The sequence below is a fragment of the Elgaria multicarinata genome, chromosome 10 (assembly GCF_023053635.1).
Source record: "Elgaria multicarinata webbii isolate HBS135686 ecotype San Diego chromosome 10, rElgMul1.1.pri, whole genome shotgun sequence".
Taxonomy (NCBI): Eukaryota; Metazoa; Chordata; class Lepidosauria; order Squamata; family Anguidae; genus Elgaria; species Elgaria multicarinata.
Genome location: NC_086180.1, coordinates 2,688,217 through 2,714,646, shown reverse-complemented (window position 1 = coordinate 2,714,646; position 26,430 = coordinate 2,688,217). Strand labels below are relative to the sequence as shown.

Below are 26,430 nucleotides of genomic sequence, written 5' to 3'. Positions count from 1 at the left end.
CAGGCCACGAGGACACCTAAATACAGCACGATGCATAATGCTAGGATCCTAACCAGGCTGATTTGGAGATAGTGAGATGTGGTTTTTAAGTGTGGGGTGTGTGTGTGTGTGTGTGTGTGTGTGTTTAAATGTGTTATTTTTTTGTTTTGTTTTTTATTATGCCTTTTATTTTCTAAACTTTTTGTAAACAACCTTGGTTGGCTTAAAAAAAAAGTGATATAGAAATACAACATGGCTGCAATCCTATACCCACTTACCTCATCGAACTCAATGGGGTTCGCTTCTGAGTAGACATGTATACGACCGCCCGGTAAATAAATACTCCTATACACGCACACAGTGGTGCAGCTAAGGGCTTGAGCTTGGAGCCAAACTCCAGGGCCCCACAACCCACTCTCTCTCTCTCTCTCACACACACACACCGCAAATGACGAGCCACAGAGCAGCAGGTGATGAGGGCATCAGGCCAGCAGAAGCAAACTCCATTTAAATTTTTTAGTCGTGATAGTGCTATGATTTAAGGGAGTTTAAAAAATAAATAAATTTTACATACTCAAAGTTTTGTTTTGTTAGTTTGTTTTGTAAATCAGAGTTGGCAAACTGTTTTGTTGTTATTGTTCTAAAATATCCGGAATACAAAAACGCAGGAGATCTCTTATAAGAGCATTTAGCCCAGGGTTTTAAAATTATGTAGCTACACCCTTCAAGAGGGTAGATGATAGATTGCTACACAACAAAATCAAAGACAGAGAAAGGTGATCTTTGCTAACCAAATTCCACACTGGACAAGAGGCAGGTTCCAGCCAAAATGAGGCACTTTAAAGTGCCATTGATTTAAATCTTTCCCATTGAAAGTGCTTAATTTGGATTGGATCGTGCCCACTACTAAATTGCTGGCAAACAGAAGCAAGCGCTTTCGCCATTTTTGAGTAAGACCAAAGCAACCCCATAAGATCACGGGGATTTCCCCCTCAGCAAAACTTCTGCACACAGCCTTCCGGAACCGCATTGTCTGTAAACAGTTTTGGGGAGTTGATTAAAAACAAAGATAGGTAAATATCTATTTTAATACTAACATTCTCTTCACGAGTTTATGCAGAAAGGCCTCTTAAAACTGCATAAATCCTGTTTCCTCATTTAAGATTCTTTTTTTTTTTTCCAGCTGAATAATTTGTCGTATCCACCGATGGTAACAAAATTACAAGTTGAAATATACTTTAGAGCAGCAGAAAAGGGAATGCCGTTTTCGTTTTTAAAATACACACCAAAAAGGGTGGTTAGCTATCTGGGGGACTATTGATTTCCTTGCCTTGAAGGCGATTGGACTTCCCACTGAGTAAAGGAAGTCCTTCTTGCTGGATCGTGCCCCATGCTGCGTTCCGAATTGAGGTGCCAGCCAGTTGGGGCCTCGGGCCCTGAGAAATAAACACAAGATCTGAATTCTTTCAAGAAAGGTTTCTAGGGCGCTCTTCCGTCCTGCAGAAGCCTTTGCAGTGGGCATCCCGCGTTCAGGGTCTGGCGGTCCCAGTGTGGATCTGCTGAGGAAATGGAACATTTGATCTTTAAAAGAAACAGCCCGAGGTGTGTGAGTGTTGGGGGGGATTCTCCCCACACACCCGTCCTGGCCCTTTCCACCCCGAATCCAGTTCGTGTTCTCGGCTCGCCTTCTTGTGGAGCCTGGAGATTCCGGCTCCTTCAATTAAAAACATGAGATTTCCTCCATTTTACCGCCAAGCCCCCCACCCCGCCCCGAGCTGTCACAAAATGGAGGCACAAAGGGGGTAGCTGTTGGCCAAATCACAAGGCGATAGTCCATAGGAAGTCCAGGGCTGCAATCAGACGTCTTAAGCGGAATGAGTTCCGTGTTGGATTGGGGCCAAAGCATGTGAACACACGCGGCACTTCGACGTGTTTAGGCTGAAGCCAAGGCCTCATGGTTTCAGGGGAATTTATGGCAAGGAAACGTGTCTAGTCTCAAGGCCAAAATCGTTGTCGTCGTCATTAATATTGTTATTTATTATTATTATTTTTATTTCTCTCTATCTGTTTGTAGCCTAGCGTTCGTTTCTTAGAAGGAAGCTTTCCGTACATCTACATTTTATAAAATCCGGCCTGGAATTTCCTTCTGGATATAATCCCTGTCACGTTTCTCTCTCTCTTTCTCGTTCCATTTTTTCCTCCCGAGGTTGAATTCTTCCTTGGTGGTGGTGTTAGAGAGGAGAGAGCAATGGGTTGAATGAAAAGAAGAAGAAGAAGAAGAAGAAGAAGAAGAAGAAGAAGAAGAAGAAGAAGAAGAAGAAGAAGAAGAAGAAGAAGAAGAAGGCCAAGGAAAGGCCCTGTTTTTAGCAGCACAAGCAGAGAGGCCTGCATTTTATTCCCCCCCCCGCCACCCCCCCCAAACACTGAATAGGGCCCATGGAATAGGGCGCAATCCCATTAGAAACACAGTGGTTCTCTTGCAGAGCCGCCATTCATTTCAGTGGGGCTTGTGGAGGAGACCTTCCCGCTGCATCCGCTTGGAAACTGATCTCCTTGTTGTCCCAGAAACGATTTCCCAGTGGGTTTAAATACGATTAGGAGCCCGGCCTTGAAAACGGTGTAAAAATAAATAAATAATTGGCCACGGTTCCATAGTAGCTCTCAGCGACCTGTTTATCTGGAGTCGGGTTTATTCCTTTTTATTTGGGCTGGAGCAACGCCCCCTCGCCCCCTCCCCCCCCCTCCCGGTGTGTTTCCTTAAGATCTCTTCAAACTCCAGGCCTTTTTCTGCCACGCGGAGTGGGTGGCAATCGCTATAGCAACGCTTCATTTTTAATTTATCATAATCATCAGACTAAATATTTTCTTCTGACCAAGAAAAAAAATATGGCATAATGAACTTGGGAGGGGAGTTGGTTTCGGGAGAATGTTTTCCCACAAGCCTTGCAGGGGGAGAAAACCCAGAGACCATCATAATCCGGGAGGGGAGGGAGTTCTCTTGCGCAACATCCCCTAAAATGAATGGAAATCGACTACAGGGTTAGGGTTTCATTCCACCTCTCCTTTTTAACTGAAAATAGAGTCTGCTTTTGCTTTTGCTTTTGCTTTTGCGAGATCATTTTAGAGGGGAAATGGCGGCTTTTCTTCTCAAAAATTGGTGGCAATTGATAAACTCGGGACAATTACGGCTATTGAAGGGTGCAGAAACAGTGATTTATTTCTCCCCAGTCTACCAACTATGTAGTAAAATAATAATAATAATAATAATAATAATAATAATAATAATAATAATAGATTATTTTTTCGTGTTTTTTTTTCTGATTTATTTCACATTTACCTCAGTGTCTTAAATGTTCATGAGGAATGAATACTCCTACTGGAAATCTAGTTATATTTATTCAGCCTCTTCATTTTGAATTAAAATGAAACATTATTGAGAATATGTTAGACATGTGATAGGCTATTATTGTTGCTGATATTTCACTGTGAGAAGTGCTATACATTTTATTTTTACTTTTACTATACAGGCAGCTATATAATATTATACAGGCAAATTACACATCCACACCCACACCCACACCATTTCCAAACGATATAATCCACACAGCCGAAAGGAAGTGTGATGCAAAATAAGTGCTGGTGTCCAGCTACAGTTGAAGTCCCATACAAGTCTATTCCAAAGTAAGCCCCATTGAATTCAGTGGAGCTTACTCCCAAATCCGTGCATACAGGATTTCACTATTAAGCACTTTGATGGCCCTTCTAGAAGGGCAAAATGGGCGTTTTGTGGCGACCTTGGCTCTGCCTGGTCCGCGGACCCATTGGGGACCCTTCAACCGCTGGAGCAGACCCCATTGATGACTGCTCAGGTGTTCCACACCTGGATGGACATCAGCTCCCTCAGACCTTGTTGTGACTGGCATAGATGTGCCAGTGCATCTGGGGAAGGGGGAATGGTGTAAGAACAGAAGTGCCCTGATGCTGGATCAGACCAAGGGGCCACCTAGTCCAGAACTCTCTTCACACGGTGGCCAAACAGCCATCGACCAGGGACCAACAAGGCAGGACATGGTGCAACAGCACCCTCCCACCCATGTTCCCCAGCAACTGGTGCACACAGGCTTACTGTCTCTGATACTGGAGACAGCACACAACCATCAGGGCTAGTAGCCATTGATAGCTCTTTCCTCCTCCAGGAATGTATCCAATCCCCTTTGGAAGCCATCCAAATTGGTGGCTGTCATTACATCTTGTGGTAGTGAATTTCTAAATTTAATGATTAAGAACATCCTTTTATAGATATAAGATTCTTCAAAATGGACTCCTCAGATTCAGCCCAGTTCAGATTACCTTCACTTGGAAATAGGTCTAAGGATGCCAATAGACCCAGCTTCCAAGTGACACGATTAAAAACAACGAAACAGGTGTGCTGTAATCAAAATTTAATAGGGAGAGATAGAGAGATGTTTCTCGGTGTGATGTCTGCAAAATGCACATGGGGCTGTACCAAAAGCGGCACTGCAGCAACCATAGCTTTTCTCGACAGTGAATGCAACTGCTTTTCATGGGTCTCCCTTAAATTATTATTATTATTATTATTATTATTATTATTTATTTATTTATTTATTTATTTATATAGCACCATCAGTGTACATGGTGCTGTACAGAGTAAAACAGTAAATAGCAAGACCCTGCCGCATAGGCTTACAATCTAATAAAATCATAGTAAAACAATAAGGAGGGGAAGAGAATGCAAACAGCTACAGGGTAGGGTAAGCAGGCACAGGGTAGTGTAAAACTAACATATTATTATTATTATTATTATTTATGCAAACAGGTACAGGGTAGGGTAAGCAGGCACAGGGTAGGGTAAAACTAACATATTATTATTATTATTTATTAATTCAGACATTTCTCCTTAAACCCCTGGACCCAGAGATTGAGCGAGATCCCAACTGGGCAAAAGGCAATTCTTCCACTCGTTTTCCTCAGTCAACAGGCCTCAGCTGCATCCAGGAGACTTTTCTCTGTTTCTGGATTGACAAAGTAATGATACCAGGGTGACCATATGGAAAGGAGGACTGCGCTCCTGTATCTTTAACTGTTGCATAGAAAAGGGAATTTCAGCAGGTGTCATTTGTATGCATGCAGCACTTGATGAAATCTCCTCTTCATCACAACAGTTAAAGCTGCAGGAGCCCTGTTCTCTTTTGTATCTGGTCACCAGTATAGTTCCTGCAGCTTTATCTGTTGTGATGAAGAGGGACGTTCACCAGGTGCTGCATGCATACAAAGAACACCTGCTGAAATTCCGTTTTCGATACAACTGTTAAGGATACAGGAGTCAGTTCCTCCTTCCCATAGGGTCACTCTAAGTGACACCCATAAAGTGAGACCCATCAAAACTCTTCCAGCGAGATTTCTGGCCGGACAGGAGGCCAGACTACCTGCATAAATTCAAGATTTTGAGGGTGAGAAATGGGGGAAGGGATTGTGTATGGAGAAAAGAATTGAGGGAGGGAGACAGGAAATTTCACTCAGGCATCTGTTGAGAGAGAGAGAGAGAGAGATTTTATTCCCTTCTCTAGGGCCAATCTCTCTTTATTTCGGACTAGCGACTCAAGCCGATCTACAGAGTATCCCGTTCATTTCAATGGGATTTGTTTTGTGGCAATGCTGTGTCCAAGACCCGGCCCTGTAGCCAGACTAAGGGAGTTCATCTAGTTTGCAGGTCTTTTAAAGACAAAATTTTAAATTATTTTAAATTATTGGTTTGTTAAAAAAAATTAGGGAGGGGGGCAGGGAAAATTTAGGGGGCAGGCCTGTCCAAGTTAGAGACCTGTCCAAGGCCGGTTTGCAGTTGTGGGGTCCACACTCAACTTAAGTTGCTGCAAACCGCCAAAGGCGCCTGCAGTCCAGCAGCCGCCTGGTTAGAACTTTCACACACGAAAAAGAAGTTCTTCCAGGAGACACCGTGCTAAATGTTCCCTTTGTGCTTAAATGTGTTTCTCTCTCTCTCTCTCTCTCTCTCTCTCTCTCTCTCTCTCTTTTATAATTTTTATTTGAATTTTGTTACACATACAATAATCACATTACATCAACTTAATATACCACAATAATAAAATTTTAAAAACTAGATAAAGTAATATAGAACCATCTCGTGCACCCCACCCCACCCGGGGACCCTTATTCTCCTTTCCAAAATTGAAATGTATCCTGCACCGCTTTACTCCCTTTCCTTTAATGTGTGTTTCTCACAGAAACGCAGAGATGTTCACTTACCCCGCCGGTCAGTACTCACATTTGCAAATTTCTTCTTGCAGTTTATGACTAAAAAAAAAAAAAAAAAAAATCCCGCAGAAAAGCCGGCATTTCGTGCAACCAAATTCATTATTTTGTGGGGTGGGGTTTCGTGTTTTCTTTTCTTTCTTTCTTTTCTTTTTCTTTTTTTTTTTTTTTTGTCAAAGTCATCCGCAAGCAAGGCGAATTCTACTAGCAATCTCGGAAACTGGCAAGGAAACGCCGCCTTTGAGCGCCCTCGCCGTGACTGCGCCGAGGCGCTATCCGGGTGGACTGGCGCACACTCCCCATCTCCGGAGGCTCCGGGTCCCGCGCCCCGCGGGCGGCGCCTTGAGAAAGGGCCGGCCGGGAAGGTGCTTTGCTCGCCTCCTTCGGGCCCTTTGCAAATGGCAACCTTCTCAAGGCAATGTTTACCCCAAACAGAAGAGGGTGAGGAGCAGCGGGAGAGAAAGGGGAACGCGGCGCCCTCTCCTCTTCTGTTTTTCCGTGGCGCAAGAGGCCCAGCCCGGGCGGCCTGCTTTGGAGGGAGGGTCGTGGATTTCACGCGTGCCTCTGATCCTGCGGGTGTCGAATCCGCTGGGGCACCTGCGAGCGGGCGCGGGTCGCCTTGAGAAAGGCGTAGCGCAGCTTTCCCCAACCTGGCGCCCTCCAGATGGGTTGGTTTACAATCCATCCTGGGAGTTGTATCCGGAGGGCGCCAGGTTGGGGGATGCGAGAGTCCTGTAAAAGCCCTCGCTTCAGCGCAACGGATTCTCATGCGACCGACTGGTTCTAACTAAGGGGGCCCAATCCAGCGCGGGCAGGCCTCCCGCTCAAGCCCCACGGAAACGTGGCGAGTGGAGAAGCGCGCCTCTTGCCACGGTCAAGCGTGCAAAGTTGACCCGTGGTCATGGACTCCCACAACGGGCCTCCTTTCCGAGTTGGGCCGTTCGGGCCGTTCGGGGGTCCCTGGCGCCATCCAGCGAGGCTCCCTCGGGTCTGAGCACCTCTGATGTGAAAGGGGGGCTTCAGTATACCGAGGTGCTCGGAAAGGTGCGGCCGCTGAGCCGCTGAGCGCCTCAGTCGGGTCGCTGGAGAAGGAGGATCACAACCACCGGTTATTTGCCCTAGAGTAGTCCCAACCCCGCTGAAATCGCTGGGGTTAACGGTTGGCTTAAATCCGGTTTGTTCTGATAGGAAAACCCTGGGAGGAAACGGATCTATAGTGTGCGCGTCCCCCCACCCACCCCTCTCTCTCTCTCTCCCCTCGCCTGCAATATCTGGATAATAATACTGGCCTACTCTACAGGGCTGTTGTAAGGAATACTGATATAAAATATGGGAAGACCTGAGATGCACACGGGATACGTGCTAATTTATTTATTTATTTATTTATTACATTTATATACCGCCCCACAGCCGAAGCTGTCTGTGCGGTTTACAACAGCTAAAAATGGTAAACATTAAAAAGTATACAAAATTTAAAAACCACCAAAAACATAAAAACAGCAGCATCCATTTAAAAACAACAATTCTGGGGTCCATTAAAAACAAATTTAATGTCGTTAAATGCTGTTAAAATGCCTGGCTGAAGAGAAAAGGCTTGACCTGGCGCGGAAAAGATAACAATGTCGGCGCCGGGCGAGCCTCGTTGGGGAGATCATTCCACAGTCGGGTGCCACCGCCAAGAAGGCCCCAAAGCACATTTACTAAGGAGTAAACCCAACTGGCGTTACTGCTAGTAAACATGCTTAGAATGCACTGCACCTTCTTTTCTCCTCTTTCCCCTTTTCTCCCTCTTTTTCTCGGTCTTCCTCTCCTGCTCCATGCCCTTGACAGACAGACAGACGGACCTGGCCTTTTCTGCCGCCCTGATCAGGTGTGCGTCTGATATTTGTATGACGTGGCGTGGGTGGGCGGCAGACGAATAGACGCCTCCTCCTCCTCCTCCTCCTCCTCAGTTCGATATATTTGTCTGTTTCTATAGTTCAGATGTCTGACGTCTATTTCTTTTATTTGTATTTATTGAAACTATTTGCATACCTCTTGAGATCCTAAGATCTCTGAGCGGTTTACATAAGCAATACAAATAATGCAACGTGTTATATCTCTATCTATCTATCTTTCTAAAATATATCAATTTTAGAATTTATGTAAACCGCCCAGAGTGCTCTGGCTATGGGGGCGGTATGTAAGTGTAATAATAAACAAACAAATAAATAAATAAATAAATAAATAAATAAATAAATAAATAAAATAAATAAATAAATAGGGCGGATCGTGGCCAACGCATCTCCACGCGATTCCCAAGTCGGTGGCAGACCCTTCTCCCCCTCCCCTTCTAGGAGGATGTGGGAGCGAGGTGGGGGTGGCAAGAATCCCTAGACCAGAGCAGGCCCATCCTGAACATCCCTCACGAATGGCGGGGCTGAGAAACCAGAGCTGTTGAGCTCCGTGGGGTCAGCGCCAGCCAACGTCTCCCCAGGCAAGGCAAGCGGCATTTCTCCGGGGCGCCTCTGGTGCCGAAGAAGCCACCTTTGGGATCAGTGGGGTTTCCTTCTCGGCCGTGTCTTCAGGCTTGGGGAACTTGACGCCGGAGCAGTCCTACAATTTGGGCTGGACCGCTCGGGATGGCGGTGGCCTCGTGGATTCCCCAGAAATGGCAGCCCTCGTCTTCCTTCCTTCCAAATTATAGATTTGAGGCAATCAATATCCTTAAACTCCAGTAATTCACCCTGGCTTGTTCACTATCCTATGCGTCCCTATGCTGGTGACCCCCAGGTGTGATGGACTACAATGCCCTTAATTCCCCCGGCCGCTATGCTTGGGAAGCCCACACAGAGAGTCCTCTCTCTCTCTCTCTCCTTTATTTTTGATTGATTGATTGATTGATTGATTACATTTTTATACCGCCCAATAGCCGAAGCTCTCTGGGCGGTTCACAAAAATTAAAACCATCATAAAGCAACCAACAGGTTAAAAACACAAATACAAAATACAGTATAAAAAGCACAACCAGGATAAAACCTTGCAGCAAAATTGATGTAAGATTAAAATACAGAGTTAGAACAGTAACATTTAAATTTAAGTTAAAATTAAGTGTTAAAATACTGAGAGAATAAAAAGGTCCTTCCCCAGAAAGCCCCTTCTCCTGGACCTCCGTCCTCCTTCTGGGACCCTTGGCAGGGGTTGTTTCCTTTTGGCTGTTCTCTTCTTTTCTTTCCGTTTTTAAATATATATAAAAGAAATATTACAAGTATCTGCAATTTATCGGGATTTTAACTAAAGCGATAACAGTAATGAAAGAGAAGGGTCAAAACAAAAATGAGAACCGAAAGGTCAAGTTCTGAAAAGCAGGTAGATCATTTTTCATGTGCCAGGAGTAAAAAAAAAGAAAAAAGCTTCTAATAATGAAATGATGTCCCTCCTGTTATCTCGTCTTTGGCCTCTGTGGAATTATGGGGGGGAAAAACACAATTTGTTTTCAGTGAGATGTAGGCAGATAATGCTGAACTAGACAAGATAAAATGAAAAGAGGAGATGGGCAGGACAGGATGAGAACTTCCGTGTTGTCTGCTGAGCAAAGATTGTGATGATCTCAGTTTCTCAATTCTCCACTGTTACATTTAGTTCCTCTCGAACTTTGAGAATTTCTCCAGTCTTAAGTTTGTCCCAAACTTTCAGATATTTTTTTAAAAAAAAGTTTTCATGAAAACTCAAGCATTTTTCTTCATATTTCTCTTAATATGTGTATTTCTGTATTCGTATTTGCCTAATATACACATGTTTGCAAACAATTTTCAGAATACAATCCATTTTGGAACATTATTTACCCTACTGTATGCATCTTGGTTGCAAGATTCAGCAAGTGTGAATTTTAAAGGATAACTGAGTTTCAGTTCGCTTATTGGTTCAAAAGTGTAAAATGGGGTAAATTCCCATTAAAATGTGAACCGAATAAATTTCTCTCCCATCTGTAAGTCTGGCTGATTTGAACACTATTCAAGAGGAGGAGGAGGAGGAGGTGGAGGAAAAACTTTACATGTGAAGTGTTTGAGGATATTAATAGAGAGCTCTTGAGTAGAGGAAGCAGAAAGGCCTTGGGAACAGGTTTGAGCTGAGTATTATGAGATAGTAACATATTCATTCAGATTATGTCCAGACACTCATATATGAATGTGGTAGGTTGAGAAGACAAAACATGCTGAAATAAATTCAGAAATGAACGTTCCCAGATTCTCTGCCTCCCACAAAGCAAACATTGCCTGTAAACCCAATTCTTAAGTGCCTCCAAAGTGATTTTAATAAATAATAAAAATTAAATCCTTGTGTGGCATTGATGGATAAAATCGGCCCCAATTTCACTGCTGAAACCACTACCATCCCGAAATCAGTACTGGGCCCACATTCTGTGAATGCATGTTTTACTTAGAGCATGTATGTGAAAAAGAGCTCTCATTTAAAACTGTGATTTGGGCTGGCCAGCCTTTGCTTTAAACAAGGACATAAATGTCGAATGTCAACGCTTAAGCAGCAGTCCTAAGACATACTTACTTGGAGGGAGGTTCCAATGGTTCCAGTGGGATTTGCTTCATTTATTTATTATTACATTTATATACTGCCCCATAGCCAAAGCTCTCTGGGCGGTTTACAAAAAATGTGAGGTTGCCCATTCTGAGGAATTTTCCAGAAATATTGGTGAACTTGGCAATAGTTGAAACTGTCTATAAGCTGAAGCTCCCTGGATCATCCGCAGAAGAAAACTAAATCATAAAAGACATAGTAAAATATAAGAATCCTAAGTTTGAAACAAAATAAAATCCAAAGTAAAAAAATTAAGATTAAAAAAACAGTTGTACTGTAAAGATCTTAAAATGCCCTAACCTGATTTTTAAAACTGGAGGGCTAAAAAGCCGGGGTCTTCACCTGACACTGGAAAGATCACGGTATTAGTGCCAGGTGAGCCTCTCTGGGAAGCTCATTCCACAAGTGGGGGGCACCCACTGAAAAGGCCCTCTTCTTAGTAGCCACCTGCGTGGGCCTTGGAGGATGATTTTAGGGTCAGGGCAGGTATATATGGCAGGAGACAACCCTTCAGATAACCTGGCCCAAAACTGTTTAGGGCTTTGTAGTTTAATACCAACATTTTGAATTAGGCCCAGAAACGGACTGGCAGGACAAGCATACCACAAAGCCCTGGTGTAATGTGATGAAATCAGTCGGCCCTTATTAATATAATCTCATTGCCCTGTTTTGGACCAGCAGAACTTTCCAGACCATTTTCAAGGGCAGCCCAGCCGATAACGCATTGCAGTAATCCAGACATGCTTATATGAGCAGTTCATTGCAAACTGCAGTTCACTTAGAACGTTTAAATTAAGAAGGGTTTCCCTGAAAACTCTGGTCTTCTATACCTCTCTTGCAAGCTATGTTTTATGAGCTAGCAAGGTTACATAGCGCCCAGGCATTGCCATCCTACTGAATTTTCCATAGCGCCCCCATCCTGGTGCTCTTCCAGATGTATTGGACCACAACCAATCCCATCACTGGAGATAAAATGCAATTGATAAGGCAGCTGTTTAAGCAAAGTATTAAAAGGAGACTTTTTCACAATTCATCTCATCATGGAAACTTCCTCAGGAAGGCAACTTCAATTGGTCTCTCCTCTTCCTTCCTCCTTAATCTGGGCTTGAATTTTGCTTTTAAATCATAGAATCATAGAATCATAGAATAGCAGAGTTGGAAGGGGCCTACAAGGCCATTGAGTCCAACCCCCTGCTCAATGCAGGAATCCACCCTAAAGCATCCCTGACAGATGGTTGTCCAACTGTTAAACAAAGACTGTGGGATATAGCCTTCTGTGACTTACGCACTCACGCTTATGTTTCTTGCTCTCCCGGTGCATTGCACGTTCATTATGTTGGGCCTCTTCAGCTGGCTGACTATTTAAAGAACCTGTCGGTGGCTAAATATCGTATTGCTTTCTCCAAGGCCAGATGCAATGTTTATTCTATTGAATTACTTCGGGGCAGATATGCTGGTGTCCCTTATCAGGAACGAAGGTGCCCCTGTAGGAATATGGAAGTGGAGACAATGGAGCATATTTTTCTGTCTTGCAGCTTTTATAATCAGGCTCGTTGTTCTATAATCACCCCATTGTTGAGTAAAATGACCAGAAGTTCAGACAAATATTATGTTAAGTTTCTGTTGGAAGATAAGTCCTCAAAAGTAACTTTGGCTGTTGCTAAATTTCTTACAGTGGCGGCCAGGATTAGAACTCTCTGTGTATTAGACGAAAGTTGACAATAGCTCTAACTGTCTGATGTTTCATGTTTGATTCTTGTTTTTTTCATGGATCTATGGATCGCAATAAAGAGGTATGGTATGGAATCTTCCTGAAATTCTGTACTGGCTGCCGATTTTTTTTTTTTTTTAAAGACCTTTAGGCCGCAGCTAGACCTAAGGTTTATCTCAGGATCATCCCGGGTTCGTCCCTGCCTGAGCGCTGGATGCCCTGAGTGGCACTTAGATGAACAGGTTTGACCCCAGGACAATCCTGGGATAAACCTTAGGTCTAGCTACAGCCTTAATTTCAGTTAACCCTGGCTCAGCAAGAAACACCCTAACCCCCACCCACCCCCACACGTTTAGTATTTTGCAAATCTGGTGCCAAAAAATAGGATATCAATTATCTATATGGATCAATTCCTCCCAACATAGGTTTGGACAGCCTCCAATTCCCGATATATTGCATTAATTGATCATCGTATATCCCAGAGCTGTGCACAAATGGCCCTCTTGAAATTCTACACCCTCTTTGTGGGCAGAGAAATTGGGGCAATAATTTCATTGAATTTCCCCAGGCAGAAGAGGAATTCTCTGACAATTTCTCACAGGTTGGGCTCACCATCGGCAGGCGTTGTAGCACAGCTGCTCTCCACAGGTGTGTGCAGCACATTTCATCAGGGTGTGCACCAGGGATTATTTTCTTTTCAAGACAAACATTTATTGAATACTGAGTCATAAAGGGCATTATTTTTATTCATTTATTTATTAAACACTGCAGATACTGATACTCTGCTTTGCATTTGGCTTGCCTGACTGTGGGAGGGCCATTGCAGGTGGGAATGGGGGGAAGCCCCAGCATTAGTGGGGTTTTATTTATTTATTTATTACATTTTTATACCGCCCAATAGCCGAAGCTCTCTGGATGGATCACAAAAATTAAAACCATAATAAAACAACCAACAGGTTAAAAGCACAAGTACAAAATACAGTATAAAAAGCACAACCAGGATAAAACCATGCAGCAAAATTGATATAAGATTAAAATACAGAGTTAGAACAGTAAAATTTAAATTTAAGTTAAAATTAAGTGTTAAAATACTGAGAGAATAAAAAGGTCTTCAGCTGGCGATGAAAGGAGTACAGTGTAGGCGCCAAGCGGACCTCTCTGGGGAGCTCATTCCACAACTGGGGTGCCACAGCAGAGAAAGCCCTCCTCCTAGTAGCCACCTGCCTCACTTCCTTTGGCAGGGGCTCACGGAGAAGGGCCCCTGTAGATGATCTTAAGGTTCGGGTAGGTACATATGGGAGGAGGCGTTCCTTCAAATAACCTGGCCCCAAACAGTTTAGGGCTTTGAATGTCAATACCAGCACTTTGAATCGGACTGGCAGCCAATGAAGCTGGAAAAGGACTGGCATAATGTGATCTCGCCGGCCAGTGAGACTGGCCACGGTGACACTGGCCATGTCATTCCTGCTGCTGAGAGCAATAATGCTCTCCCAGACACAGCAGTTCTTCAGCACGGTGTTGGAGTGGCTGAAGAACTGTTCCTGCTGTGTCTGGATCCCCCTCTGGATCCCTGCTCAATGGCCCCCCTCAATTCAGCACTTATTGCTTCAGGCATTAGGGTGTGCCTGGGCACACCCAGCACACCCCTTGCTCATGCCTATGCTTCTTCCTTTCCTCCCCTAAGAGTCTTTTGGAGAGGGGGTTTGCACTGCCACTGGAACAATGGTGTTGGCAGCCTATCCCCTACCCCACCGCCATTTTCTGTTCTCCACAATGGCCCATGCCCAGCGCTGTTCTGGGGCATTATGATGGAGGAGTGGGGTTTCAGGCTGAGGACTGAATTCAATTTCAGAGAATTTTCTCAGGGGCCACATCCCAGGTATGGGAAAGGCCAAGAAGAAAAGTTCAAGGAGGAAGGCAAAAGGGGAGCAGCCACAAAATACCAGTCCATTTTAGCTTCGAGCTTTTACTGCCCGTATCTTAGGGTGACCCTATGGAAAGGAGGACAGGGCTCCTGTATGTTTAACAGTTGTATTGAAAAGGGAATTTTAGCAGGTGTCATTTGTATATATGGGGAACCTGGTGAAATACCCTCTTCATCACAAGAGTTAAAGCTGCAGGAGCCCTGCCCTCTTTTAAATCTGGTCACTCTAGTATAGCTCCTGCACCTGTATCTTTAACAGTTGCATAGAAAAGGGAATTTCAGCAGGTGTCATTTGTATATGGTGAAATTACCTTTTCATCACAACAGTTAAAGCTGCAGGAGCTATACTAGAGTGACCAGATTTAAAAGAGGGCAGGGCACCTGCAGCTTTAACTGTTGTGATGAAGAGGGAATGACACCTGCTGAAATTCCCTTTTCAATACAACTGTTAAAGATACAGGAGCCCTGTCCTCCTTTTCATAGGGTCACCCTACCGTATCTAGGTCTTAGGAGCGGCATTTCAGCTGCTTAGAACCGGGGGGGGGGGGGGCAAAGACAGTGCAAAAACCAGGAAACCACCAAAAAACCATCTAGTGGTCTGGGGAATGGGGTGGTCACCGGTTGAGGGGACGTGGCCATCTGGGAAACCCCTGGGAGGCCAATTTGTGAAGCAGCTCTGAGACCCACCCATTCTGTGTAATCCCAGACAGACAAAAACCTCCCTCCACCTCCAGACACTTTTTTTCTTTCAGATAGATCATCCCAGGGATAGAAAATAGTCGTATTAGTGCTTTCTTTTCTTATTTTAATATTTTTAATTGAATTTTGCATTAATAACAAAAGGATGTAACATCCAATTTCATCAAACATACCATAACAATCCAACAGGGGTTAGTGGTTTCTAGGAGATGGGTGGTGCTATTTTTTTTTAATTGTCCATTAAAAATATACACAAGGGACCTTTAAAAGCTCACATCGGATCGGATGTTCCTGGTTCAACTCTGCTTTCCCCCATGAAGCTAGCAGAGGTGGCTTTAGGCAAACCCTTCTCTCTTTAACCTCCCCCGTTCTGCCACAATATCATACTGGTAACAATAGTCACTGACTTTACTAGCTGTTGTGACGATCGTAACGACATAATAGCTGTGAAGCACTAAATGTGAAAATGAACAGTTCCCGATTGTGTAATCTGCTCTGTCAAGGATGTTTGGCCTAAACATTGCTTCCAGGAGCACCAATGTAGCTGAGCACATTGATTGATTTGATTGATTGTAGGACTCATACCTTCACGGGGTGGTTTCCAAAAGGAAAAATAAAAGTACAACGAAAATGCAAAAGTACAATGCGGTAGAGGATGCTACAATACTATGCCCAGGTTGTGCCAGGTTCCACATGGTCCACTGGTTGCACCACAACATTCTTTTTTACATTCCACCAACCATGTGGGGCTGTGCACAATCCAGGGACCAGGCCTTTTGTGGACCAAACGTTACTTCTCTGGTGCCCCTAAAACTGTTGCCTGGCAAGGAATGCTGATGTACCACCGAGGCTGTGGGATGCAGCAGGGGTTTGGAACGGAAACGGCCCTGTGGTATCTTGGATGCTCAGTACAGTTCAACAAGCTTGAGCGTGTTCAGAGGAGGGCAACCAGGATGATCAGGGGACTGGAAACAAAGCCCAATGAAGAGAGACTGAAAGAACTGGGCAGGTTTACCCTGGAGAAGAGAAGATTGAGGGGAGACATGATAGCACTCTTCAAAGACTTAAAAGGTTGTCACACAGAAGAGGGCCAGGATCTCTTCTTGATCCTCCCAGAGTGCAGGACACGGAATAACGGGCTCAAGTTACAGGAAGCCAGATTCCGGCTGGACATCAGGAAAAACTTCCTGACTGTTAGAACAGTACGACAATAGAACCAGTTACCTAGGGAGGTTGTGGGCTCTCTCACACTAGAGGTTTTCAAGAGGCAGCTGGATAACCATCTGTCAGGTATGCTTTATTGTGGATTCCTGCATTGAGCAAGGGGTTGGACTCGATGGCCTTATAGGCATCTTCCAACTCTACTATTCTATGATTCTATGTTCATGTGCTGCTGGTGGGGCTTGAATGTGCTCCACCAGTGAAACATAATTGATTGGGACCAGAGCAGGGGAAATCTTTTCAGTGGGTGCAGCAGGGCTCTGCAGTTCTCTGCCTAGGAAGGTCTGCTTTGCTCTCTGCCCAGTGGCTGTCCTCCACAGCACATAAAGACCTTTCTTCTTAGAAAGGCATTTTATCTGGAGTAAAAATCTCATCTCTTCCGCACCCAGTCCCATGATAAGTTCTGACATTCTCCAAACATTCTCAGTGTTGAAGCTGCTCTATAGAAATTTGTAAATGACTCTTGTCACATTCGAATGACAGTTGTCATATTTTTATTTTCAGCTGCTTGTTACTAAATGTTTGCCTGCTATTCTCTTTTGATATTGTTGTGTTATTATTGTTCATATTGGTTTTCAATCTTGTTAGCTGCCTTGGACATTTTATGGAAAGGCAGGGGAGAAATGTCTTAAACATACAAGCAAAACAGAGGCAGTTATTTTACAAAGTCCCTTTGTATAAAGGATTTTACATGAATGGTGGGATGGCAGGTGATAATTTCATGTGCTACCTTTGGTCTTGCCCTTTAAATATAATGATCCAAGAGAGAAAGAGGGCAATATTTAACTCCACGTTAAAAAAAAATCTATCAGCAATCTGCTATGCGTAAGATTGAGAACATATTAAAAGGGATGAGCATGTTACCAACAAACAGAGTGCCAAAACTGGCATGCATTTCAGCTGGAAAACTATAAAAAGTTGAGGAAGAAAATTTATTCCTTTCACTGGAAGATGGTTTGTAATACTTGCAACTCCTAACACTGGCTAATTAATTCCAACTGTAGATCTACATTTTGAGATTGGGTCTCTCTAAACTCCAGACTTCATGGCCACAACACCTGGCCAAATTTTGGGAGTTTCTGTTGTTTCCCCCATCCCCTGCTTTTCGTACCATATAGCCTGATTAAGAGTTCTGGAGAAGTCAAAAACTTGCACATTTTGTGGAATTTCGGTTGGTTGTGTTAAATGTATTGCCCAAATGCAGATTTTTTATTTTATTTTATTTTTCATAGAATCACAGAATCATAGAATAGCAGAGTTGGAAGAAGCCTACAAGGCCATCGAGTCCAACCCCCTGCTCAAGGCAGGAATCCACCCTAAAGCATCCCTGACAGGTGGTTGTCCAGCTGCCTCTTGAAGGCCTCTAGTGTGGGAGAGCCCACAACCTCCCTAGGTAACTGGTTCCATTGTCGTACTGCTCTAACAGTCAGGAATCTTTTCTTGATGTCCAGCTGGAATCTGGCTTCCTTTAACTTGAGCCCGTTATTCCGTGTCCTGCACTCTGGGAGGATCGAGAAGAGATCCTGGCCCTCCTCTGTGTGACAACCTTTCAAGTATTTGAAGAGTGCTCTTATGTCTCCCCTCAGCCTTCTCTTCTCCAGGCTAAACCTGCCCAGTTCTTTCAGTCTCTCTTCATAGGGCTTTGTTTCCAGACCTCTGATCATCCTGGTTGCCCTCCTCTGAACACGGTCCAGCTTGTCTGCATCCTTCTTGAATTTTGGAGACCAGAACTGGATGCAATACTCTAGATGAGGCCTAACCAGGGCCGAATAGAGGGGAACCAGGACCTCACGTGATTTGGAAGCTATACTTCTATTAATGCAGCCCAAAATAGCATTTGACTTTCTTGCAGCCATATCGTACTGTTGGCTCATATTCAGCTGGTGATCTACAACAATTCCAAGATCCTTCTCGTTTGTAGTATGGCTGAGCCAAGTGTCCTTTTCTCATAGTTCCGCACGGCTACCTTGGCTTTTTGTATATTCCTATAGTAATGTTAGAATTATTTCCCCAGCCCAGTTCAAAGTGCTGGTTTTGACCTTTAAAGATGCATTTCTATACCCACTTATATGGGTATCAAACTCAATGGGATTTACTTTTGAGTAGACACATATAGTAGGGTGACCATATTTGGGAAACCAAAAAAGAGGACACCTAGTGTGTGTGTGGGGAAGCAGCTTTCTGAGTCCTGCGGAAAGTACGTTATTCCCCCGCCACCTTAAAGAACCCAATTGGAGTGGAGGAGGGGAAAGGATTTCATTCTGCACCACCACCATCCACTCCAATTAGGGCCTTTTCTATAATGTCCACGAATGACCCACTTTCCCCTTTAAGACCTCAATTGGAGCTCGGGGTGGGGCAATGATGTGCCTCAAGAAAGCATGTCATTCCCTCCTGCCATGCTAATGGCAGCCTTAAAGGGGAAGGTGTGTCATTCCAGGACATTATTGAAAATTATAGAAAATCCCCCCTGACACCATGGAAAGAACAAAAACCAGGACAAATCCGGGGAAATCCTGACAGTTGGTCACCGTAACATATAGGGCTGCACTGTCAAGTTCTTCTTAGCCTTGGATCTGCACAGAAGCTCCCAAACTAGGGTGTCTTGTGTGACACAAGAGAACTGCTTCTTGTGTGATGAGGGAAATACATAGTGTGCATCATGAATAGCTTCTGGGAGTCCAAAGCCCCCAGAAATGGTGGCGTCTGCTGGCCATGTCTCTGGGTCACTCACTTACGCTGGGTTACATTCCTTTTGGCAAAGAATCCTGTGCAAAAGAGTGACTTGTGCCACAACAAAGATAATTCTTACTCTTTCAGACTCTAAATGTAAACCATTGGTGCTCCATTGCTGAGTGACAACCCACTAGGGTGACCATAAGCATCATCAGATATGGGGGAATCGCGTTTGCTTACCGTCACTTCTCCGCCTGCTCGTTTGTCCCTCATTACTTCTTCTTTTGAAAGAGGAAGTAAACAACGTGTACATGGCCCATTCAGTGGGCCGTTTTGATCTCGCTGCTTCTCCTGCAGATAGCAGGCGATAGCAGCAACTTCCATCTTTAAAAATAAGTCAGACTTACTGGGGTGGTTTTTCTTTGTCAAACAAAGGCAAGAAGGGGGCAGGGGCGCATGGAAGGCAGACAGCACCGTGAGAGGGACCTGTGAAAAACTGTGAGAGCTCTAGGCAGCACTCCTGCAGCTTTAACTACTGGGATGTAGAGGGAATTTCACCAGGTGCTGCATGCATACAAATGACACCTGCTGAAATTCCCTTTTCTGTACAACTGTTAAAGATATAGGAGCCCTGTCTTCCTTTTCATATGGTCTCCCTACAACCGCACTCCCCATACAAACCTCCCCTTAAGGCCCCACTCCAAATCCTGTCACTCCAAGGAAGCAAGGCCTTCTCAGTATTGGCCCCGAGACTTTGAAATGGACTCCCAGAAGAGGTGCCCTCCTTGCTGAGCTTTTGCACAAAAATGTAGGGCTTTATCACTGGGTTTGCTTCCTGGCAATGCAGTTTTATTCAGCGGGTTTTATCAGCAGCTATTTTTTTTTCTTTAAAGCTTATAAGTGAATATTTGTGTTGTATTTTTCTTTAAAAACAAATGTTTTTGCTGCTATTTTGTTTTTGTTTTTTGCAAGCCACCTTATGATGCAGAGGTGGCATTGAAATGTTTTAAATAAGGGTGCAATCCTATGCTTGTTTAGACAGGAAAAAATGCATAATTGGTGCCTGCTGGGAATTGCAGGACTTTTTTCTGTCTAAACACGCATAGCAGTGCAGTCTAAAATGACCTCCTGTCAATAACTAGATCTAAATTTGCTATAGTTTTGGTTTGTTTGTCTTCGTATTTGTTATGCAGCGATGGGCACTGACTGAGGTGGCTTTTCAAAATTATATGACCAGACTGTGGTGAATGGGTTTACTGATGGCTATTTCCCAGGCCCGGTGCTGCCATAGAGGCAACTCAGGCGACCGCCTAGAGCGCCAAGCAAACGAGGGCGCCGAACAGCGTACCCGGAAGCTGCTCTCCTAGAGCGGCTTCTGGGTGTGCTGTTCCAAAGCCGCCGCCCCAGCTTCCACCCAACCCCTTCAAAGCCAGGATGCTGGGGTTGGAGTTGGAGGCGGAGGCTTCAGTACGGCGCGCCAGGAAGCCACTTCCAGGCGCGCCGCTTCAAAGCCTCTGCCCTGCTCCCCAACCCCAGCATCCTAGCTTCAAAGCCGGGAGCGGTAGGGAGCGGGCGGTGAGTGGGCGAGCAAGGGGGAGCCGTAGCGGTGAGCGAGCGAGCGGGGGCGGTGGGCGAGTGATGGGGGGAGCCGGAGCGTGTGAGCGAGGGGGAGAGCCGGAGTGAGCGGGCAGGCGAGCGGGCAGGGGGGAGCAGTGAGTGAGCGAGCGAGCAGGTGGGCAGGCGAGTGAGGGGGCGGTGAGTGAGCGAGCGGGGGGGGGGGGCGGCTTCAGAACGCGCCTGCCTAGGGCGCAATAGAGTCTGACGCCGGCCCTGCTATTTCCCCATGATGAAATGGGACCTCCCTGTGCAGAGGCTGTTGGAAGCAGAATACAGACATAGACCAGCCTTCTTCAAGCCAACGCCCTCCAGATACGTTGGACTACAACTGCCATCACCCACAGCCAGGTGGGCGTCTACTGGCTGGGGATGCTAGAGCTATAGTCTGGCACATCTGGAGGACATCAGCTTGGAGAAAGCTGGTCTAGATCATCTTTGGTCTGCTGTTCCAAGTCCATTCTATGCTCTTAACAGCACCATCCTGTGTGCGCTGAGCTGTGAATAAAGGCTCATTATGGGATGTGGCTCAGTGGAGCAGCTCCTGCTATGTAGGCAGAAGGTCCCAGATTCAATCCCCAGCATCTCCAGGCACGGCTGGGAAGGACTCCTCAGGCCTCTCAGGCTTGAGTTTCAACAATAAGGAAGGGATAAAAAAGAAGAAGACACATTTGTTCCTCCGCTCCACCCCAGCTCTTCCCTTGCTGTGCTCTGTAGCATTAGAGGGTTGCCAGCACCAAACCTGAGTGATAGCTGTGTAGTGGCAGTTATCTATTAGAAAGCACCATAGAGTTAAGAAGGGACTTTAAAGGCCATCTAGCCCACCCTCTCTTGCTCAATGCGATCCAACATGGTTCTCCAGCCTCAGGGTGATATAATAAAGTGAGGATGTGCATAGAAAACTGAGCAATTGATTGTTGTACGTGAATGATACCAAAGTGCTGCAAAACCTGCACAGATTTCTTATAGGGTGACCATATGGAAAGGAGGACAGGGCTCCTGTATCTTTAACAGTTGCATAGAAAAGGGAATTCCAGCAGGGGTCATTTGTATATGGTGAAATTACCTTTTCATCACAACAGTTAAAGCTGCAGGAGCTGTACTAGAGTGACCAGATTTAAAAGAGGGCAGGGCACCTGCAGCTTTAACTGTTGCGATGAAGAGGGAATTTCACCAGGTGAAATGACACCTGCTGAAATTCTCTTTTCAATACAACTGTTAAAGATACAGGAGCCCTGTCCTCCTTTTCATATGGTCACCCTTTTTCTTAGAGCCCAGCATGATTAGGGCACAATCCTATGCATGTTTAGACTAGGAAAAAAATCCTACAACTCCCAGCATGCCCCAACCAGTATGGCTGGCTGGGGAAAGCTGGGAGTTGTAGGATTTGTCTAAATATCCGTAGGATTTCACCCTTAGTTAAACATTGCCCTCCCCGAATCTCCTGCCTGTTTGAGTGCATTGGTTGTTTGACTGGCAGTGCGTCCTTCCGGCCACCAGGTGTCCCTTTGCCTTGCGGGGGAGGCCAGCCTCTTTTCACACCTGCCTGCTTGCCTCTCCATATACAGTACCTCTCCTATCAGGCTCCAGTCCAGGTGGGATTCCCTTCCTCTCAAGTTAGAGCAGAGTATCTTGAGCACCAGCTGGGGCCCTGATTCAGGCTTTTTTCCTCCTTCTTTTTACATGGAAAAGGCGGCTGTGTGGTGAGTTGTTGGTGTGAAATGGCTCTGTACACATCTGCTTTCCCCTGTTCTAGCAGCCTCCTGATGTTTTAGACTACAACTCCCACCATCCCCAGTCAGTATGGCCATGGGAACTGGGAGTTGTAGTACAACATATCTGGGGAACATCTGGTTGGGGGACGTTCCAGGGGTCTGGAAACAAAGCCCTATGAAGAGAGACTGAAAGAACTGGGCATGTTTAGCCTGGAGAAGAGAAGATTGAGGGGAGACAGGATAGCACTCTTCAAATACTTCAAAGGTTGTCACACAGAGGAGGGCCAGGATCTCTTCTTGATCTTCCCAGAGTGCAGGACACAGAATAATGGGCTCAAGTTAAAGGAAGTCAGATTCCAGCTGGACATCAGGAAAAACTTCCTGACAGTTAGAGCAGTATGACAATGGAACCAGTTACCTAGGGAGGTTGTGGGCTCTCCCACACTAGAAGCCTTTAAGAGGCAGCTGGACAACCATCTATCAGGGATGCTTTAGGGTGGATTCCTGCATTGAGCAGGGGGTTGGACTCGATGGCCTTGTAGGCCTCTTCGAACTCTGCTATTTTATTTATTTATTACACTTACATACCATCCCCATAGCCAAAGCTCTCTGGGCAGTTTACAGAAATTCTAAAATTGAGATAAAAACAAGTATACAAAATTTAAAATTTTAAAACACAGAACATACACACATAAAGCATTAAAAACCGTTAAAAAACTAAACATGTGGGTGATTAAGACGTGCTGCCATATGCCTGGGCAAAGAAGAAAGTCTTAACCTGCAGCGTTGGTGCCAGGCGAGCCTCGTCAGGGAGATCGTTCCATAGTCTGGGGGCCACCACTGAAAAGGCCCTGTCCCTCGTTGCCACACTCCAAGCCTCTCGGAGTAGGCACCCGGAGGAGGACCTTAGATGTTGAACGTAGTGACCGGGTGTATTCACGTCGGGAGAGGTGTTCCGTTAGGTATTGTACCAGCCAGCCTCATGGCTCTTGCTGGTGAGCCAGAAAGCCAGGTCTCTGACGCTGACGTGGAGAGCAGAGAGCAGAAGGGGCATCTCTTGTCCTCCCGTGGCCGGGCACTGGGATTAAGCCTCTGTCTTTGTGGTTGCCTCTAGATGCCAAAGGGACCATCCGGGAGATTGTCCTTCCCAAAGGTTTGGATCTGGACCGGCCCAAGAGAACCAGGACCTCTTTCACCGCTGAACAGCTCTACAGGTTGGAGCTGGAGTTTCAACGCTGCCAGTATGTCGTGGGCAGGGAAAGGACAGAGCTAGCCAGGCAGCTCAACCTCTCTGAGACACAGGTAAGAGACAGGAGCGTTGACATTTCCATCGAGCTGTTCACCACAATCCCAGGATCTCTTTCTTGTTTGGTCACCGCCATCTCAGATCCCATCAGGTTGTACTTGAAGTTGGGTTGTTGTTTTGCCCCAACGTGCATCACCTTACACTTGCTTACATTGAACTGCATCTGCTGTTTGGATGCCCAGAGATCCCTTCACAATCCCTTTGTGTTTTAACAACCTTAAATAATTTTGTGTTATCTGCAAACTTGGCCACTTCACTGCTCACTCCTAATTCCAGATCATTTATGAACAAGTTGAAAAGAATTCGTTCCAATACCAATCCCTGTGGGACCCCACTATTTACTTCCCTCCACCGGGAGAATTGACCATTTATTCCTGCTCTTTGCTTTCTGTTCTTTAACCAGTTACTGATCCATAAGAGGACCTCTCCTCTTATTCCATGACTGCTAAGTTTGTTTGGGCATCTTTGGTGAGGGACAGGAACATGGGCTGAAGATATTATTCTCCACACACACACACACACACACACACACACACACACACACACACACAACCTCTCTGGGCTCTCCTGATGTGGTGGGACTCGTGCAACCTTTCCTTTGGGAATAAGCAACCAATAGGGTGTGAGGGACCTTCTCAGGCCGGATTAGGCCCACAGGCCAGAGATCGGTGCAGGCACTCATTGTGACAGTGCTCACAGCCACAGACCCAAGGAGAGTCCAAAGGTGCAGGCAACTGTGTTGACAGATATTGACAAACCAGTTCTAGCAGTTTTCATCTCTGCCAGGAACAGGCCTTTTACAAAGGCTCACGGGTCCTAACTGCCCGTTCGGGACCCAGCCACTTGGAACGACTTTATGAGTTACAACAGAGATAGCTGGCAAGGACATTTTATTAGAATGTAAGCCTATGTGGCAGGGTTTTGCTATTTTATTGTTTTACTCTGTACACCACCATGTACACTGATGGTGCTATATAAATAATAATAATAATAATAATAATAATAATAATAATAATAATAATAATAATAATAATTGTTGCTGAGAAAATTCATTCTTCCTACTACCATGACAAGCAGAAGCTGCCATGATGATTGCAGCTAAGCTCAGAGGGAACAGGGAAGTCTTAGGGTGGGGGACAGACAGGGGTGGCCATATCATGTCCCTGCATCAGTTGATGGAGTGGGAAGAGTAGCAAACTGCACCACCCACCAGGAGGCCGCATCACTCCCTCCCCGCCTCCTTCAGCAGGTCTTCTGGAGAGCAGCTGGCAGGGCTCTCTGGAGCAACCTGTTGGGTGCACCACCATCTCCTTCTACCAGGGGAAGTTGCTTCTGCTTTGTGTCCCAGCCGTGGGGACCCCACAAGGTCAGCCAAACTATTACAAGAAGTCAGACAATCTCTCCTGAGAGCCCTGCGGCTGGGGCACAAGGTGGGAGTGGACAAGTGGGCAGGCGTGAACAAGCAGCCAGCTGGTTGGCTGAGCAAGCAGGCAGACATAAGAGGAGCCCTGATGCTGGATCAGACTGAGGGTCCATCTAGTCCAGCACTCTGTTCCCACAGGGGCCAACCAGCCATCGGCCAGGGATGAACAAGCAGGACATGAGTGCAACAGCACCCTCCCGCCCATGTTCCCCAGCAACTGGTGCACACAGGCTTACTGCCTCGAATACTGGAGATAGCTAGTAGCCATGGATAACCTTCTCCTCTAAAAATTTATCCAACCTTGTTTAAAGCCATCCAGACTGGTGGCCATCACCACATCTTGTGGTAATGAGTTCCATAATTTAACTCTGCGCTGTGTGAAGAAGCCCTTCCTTTTATTTGTCCTGGATCTCCCACCACTCAGCTTCATGGGATGAAGTATTTTGAGAGAGGGAGAAAAATGTCTCCCTGTCCACATTCTCCACATGATGCATGGTTTTCTACACCTCTGTCCTGTCTCCCCTTAGCCTCCTCTTCTCCAAGCTAAACAATCCCAGTTGATGGAACTTTCCCTCATAGGAGAGCCGCTCCAGCCCCTTCATCATTTCAGTTGCCCTTTTCTTCACTTTTTCCAGCTCCATAATATCCTTTTTTGGGTGTGGTGACCAGAATGGGACACAGTATTCTAAGTGTAGTAGTACCATAGATTTGTATAAGGGCAGTATGACACTGGCTGTTTTATTCTCAATAAAACAGTCGGTGTCTCACTTGTGGCAGCACGATACATTGGTCGGGGCCTGGAGGCAGATGCCGTCAGCGTCTCTCCTTCTCAAAAAGCACTGCCGCTGCGTCCCTGCGAATGCTGGCTCCACTACACCATTCCCCATCCCTGCAAGAGGTGCTCCATTGACCACATCAGGAACAACGTAGCTCTTGAAGTGGCTCTCTGGCCTCACTTTCAGAACCCATTGCCTGGAAGGTTAGGTGAAGCTGGCAGCCTCGGCTGGCCGCAAGAGATGTGTAGAGACAGAAGTTGTAGCCCCAGACGAGAAAGTGGAGTCGCCATAGCTGCTTTCAACAAAAGCCATCCTACCCAGGTCTCCGTTGGCCATGAATCCCCAAGAGTAGAGAAATACGCTCTTCTCCCTGACCTGAATCTAATGCAAATCAATTCCAAGTGATGCCCCTGCGCCTGAGTTCACCATTTGAGGCACCCAACTTGGAGCAATTTCAGTGGTCACTGGTTTCAGTGGTTTGTGGCCTCTCATTAGCCTTGGGGGCTGATTCGGACATACGATT

The 26,430-nt window shown here is 45.7% G+C and overlaps 1 protein-coding gene across 1 annotated transcript in view; it reads left to right on the top strand.

Annotated features, from left to right (window-relative positions):
- Positions 1 to 26,430, top strand: part of VAX2 (ventral anterior homeobox 2) — a 54,398-nt gene that overhangs the window by 5,755 nt on the left and 22,213 nt on the right. The window contains exon 2 of the mRNA XM_063136058.1: positions 23,517 to 23,704. Within this exon, the coding sequence (XP_062992128.1) occupies positions 23,517 to 23,704 (188 nt within the window). The remainder of the gene's footprint in view (positions 1 to 23,516; positions 23,705 to 26,430) is intronic.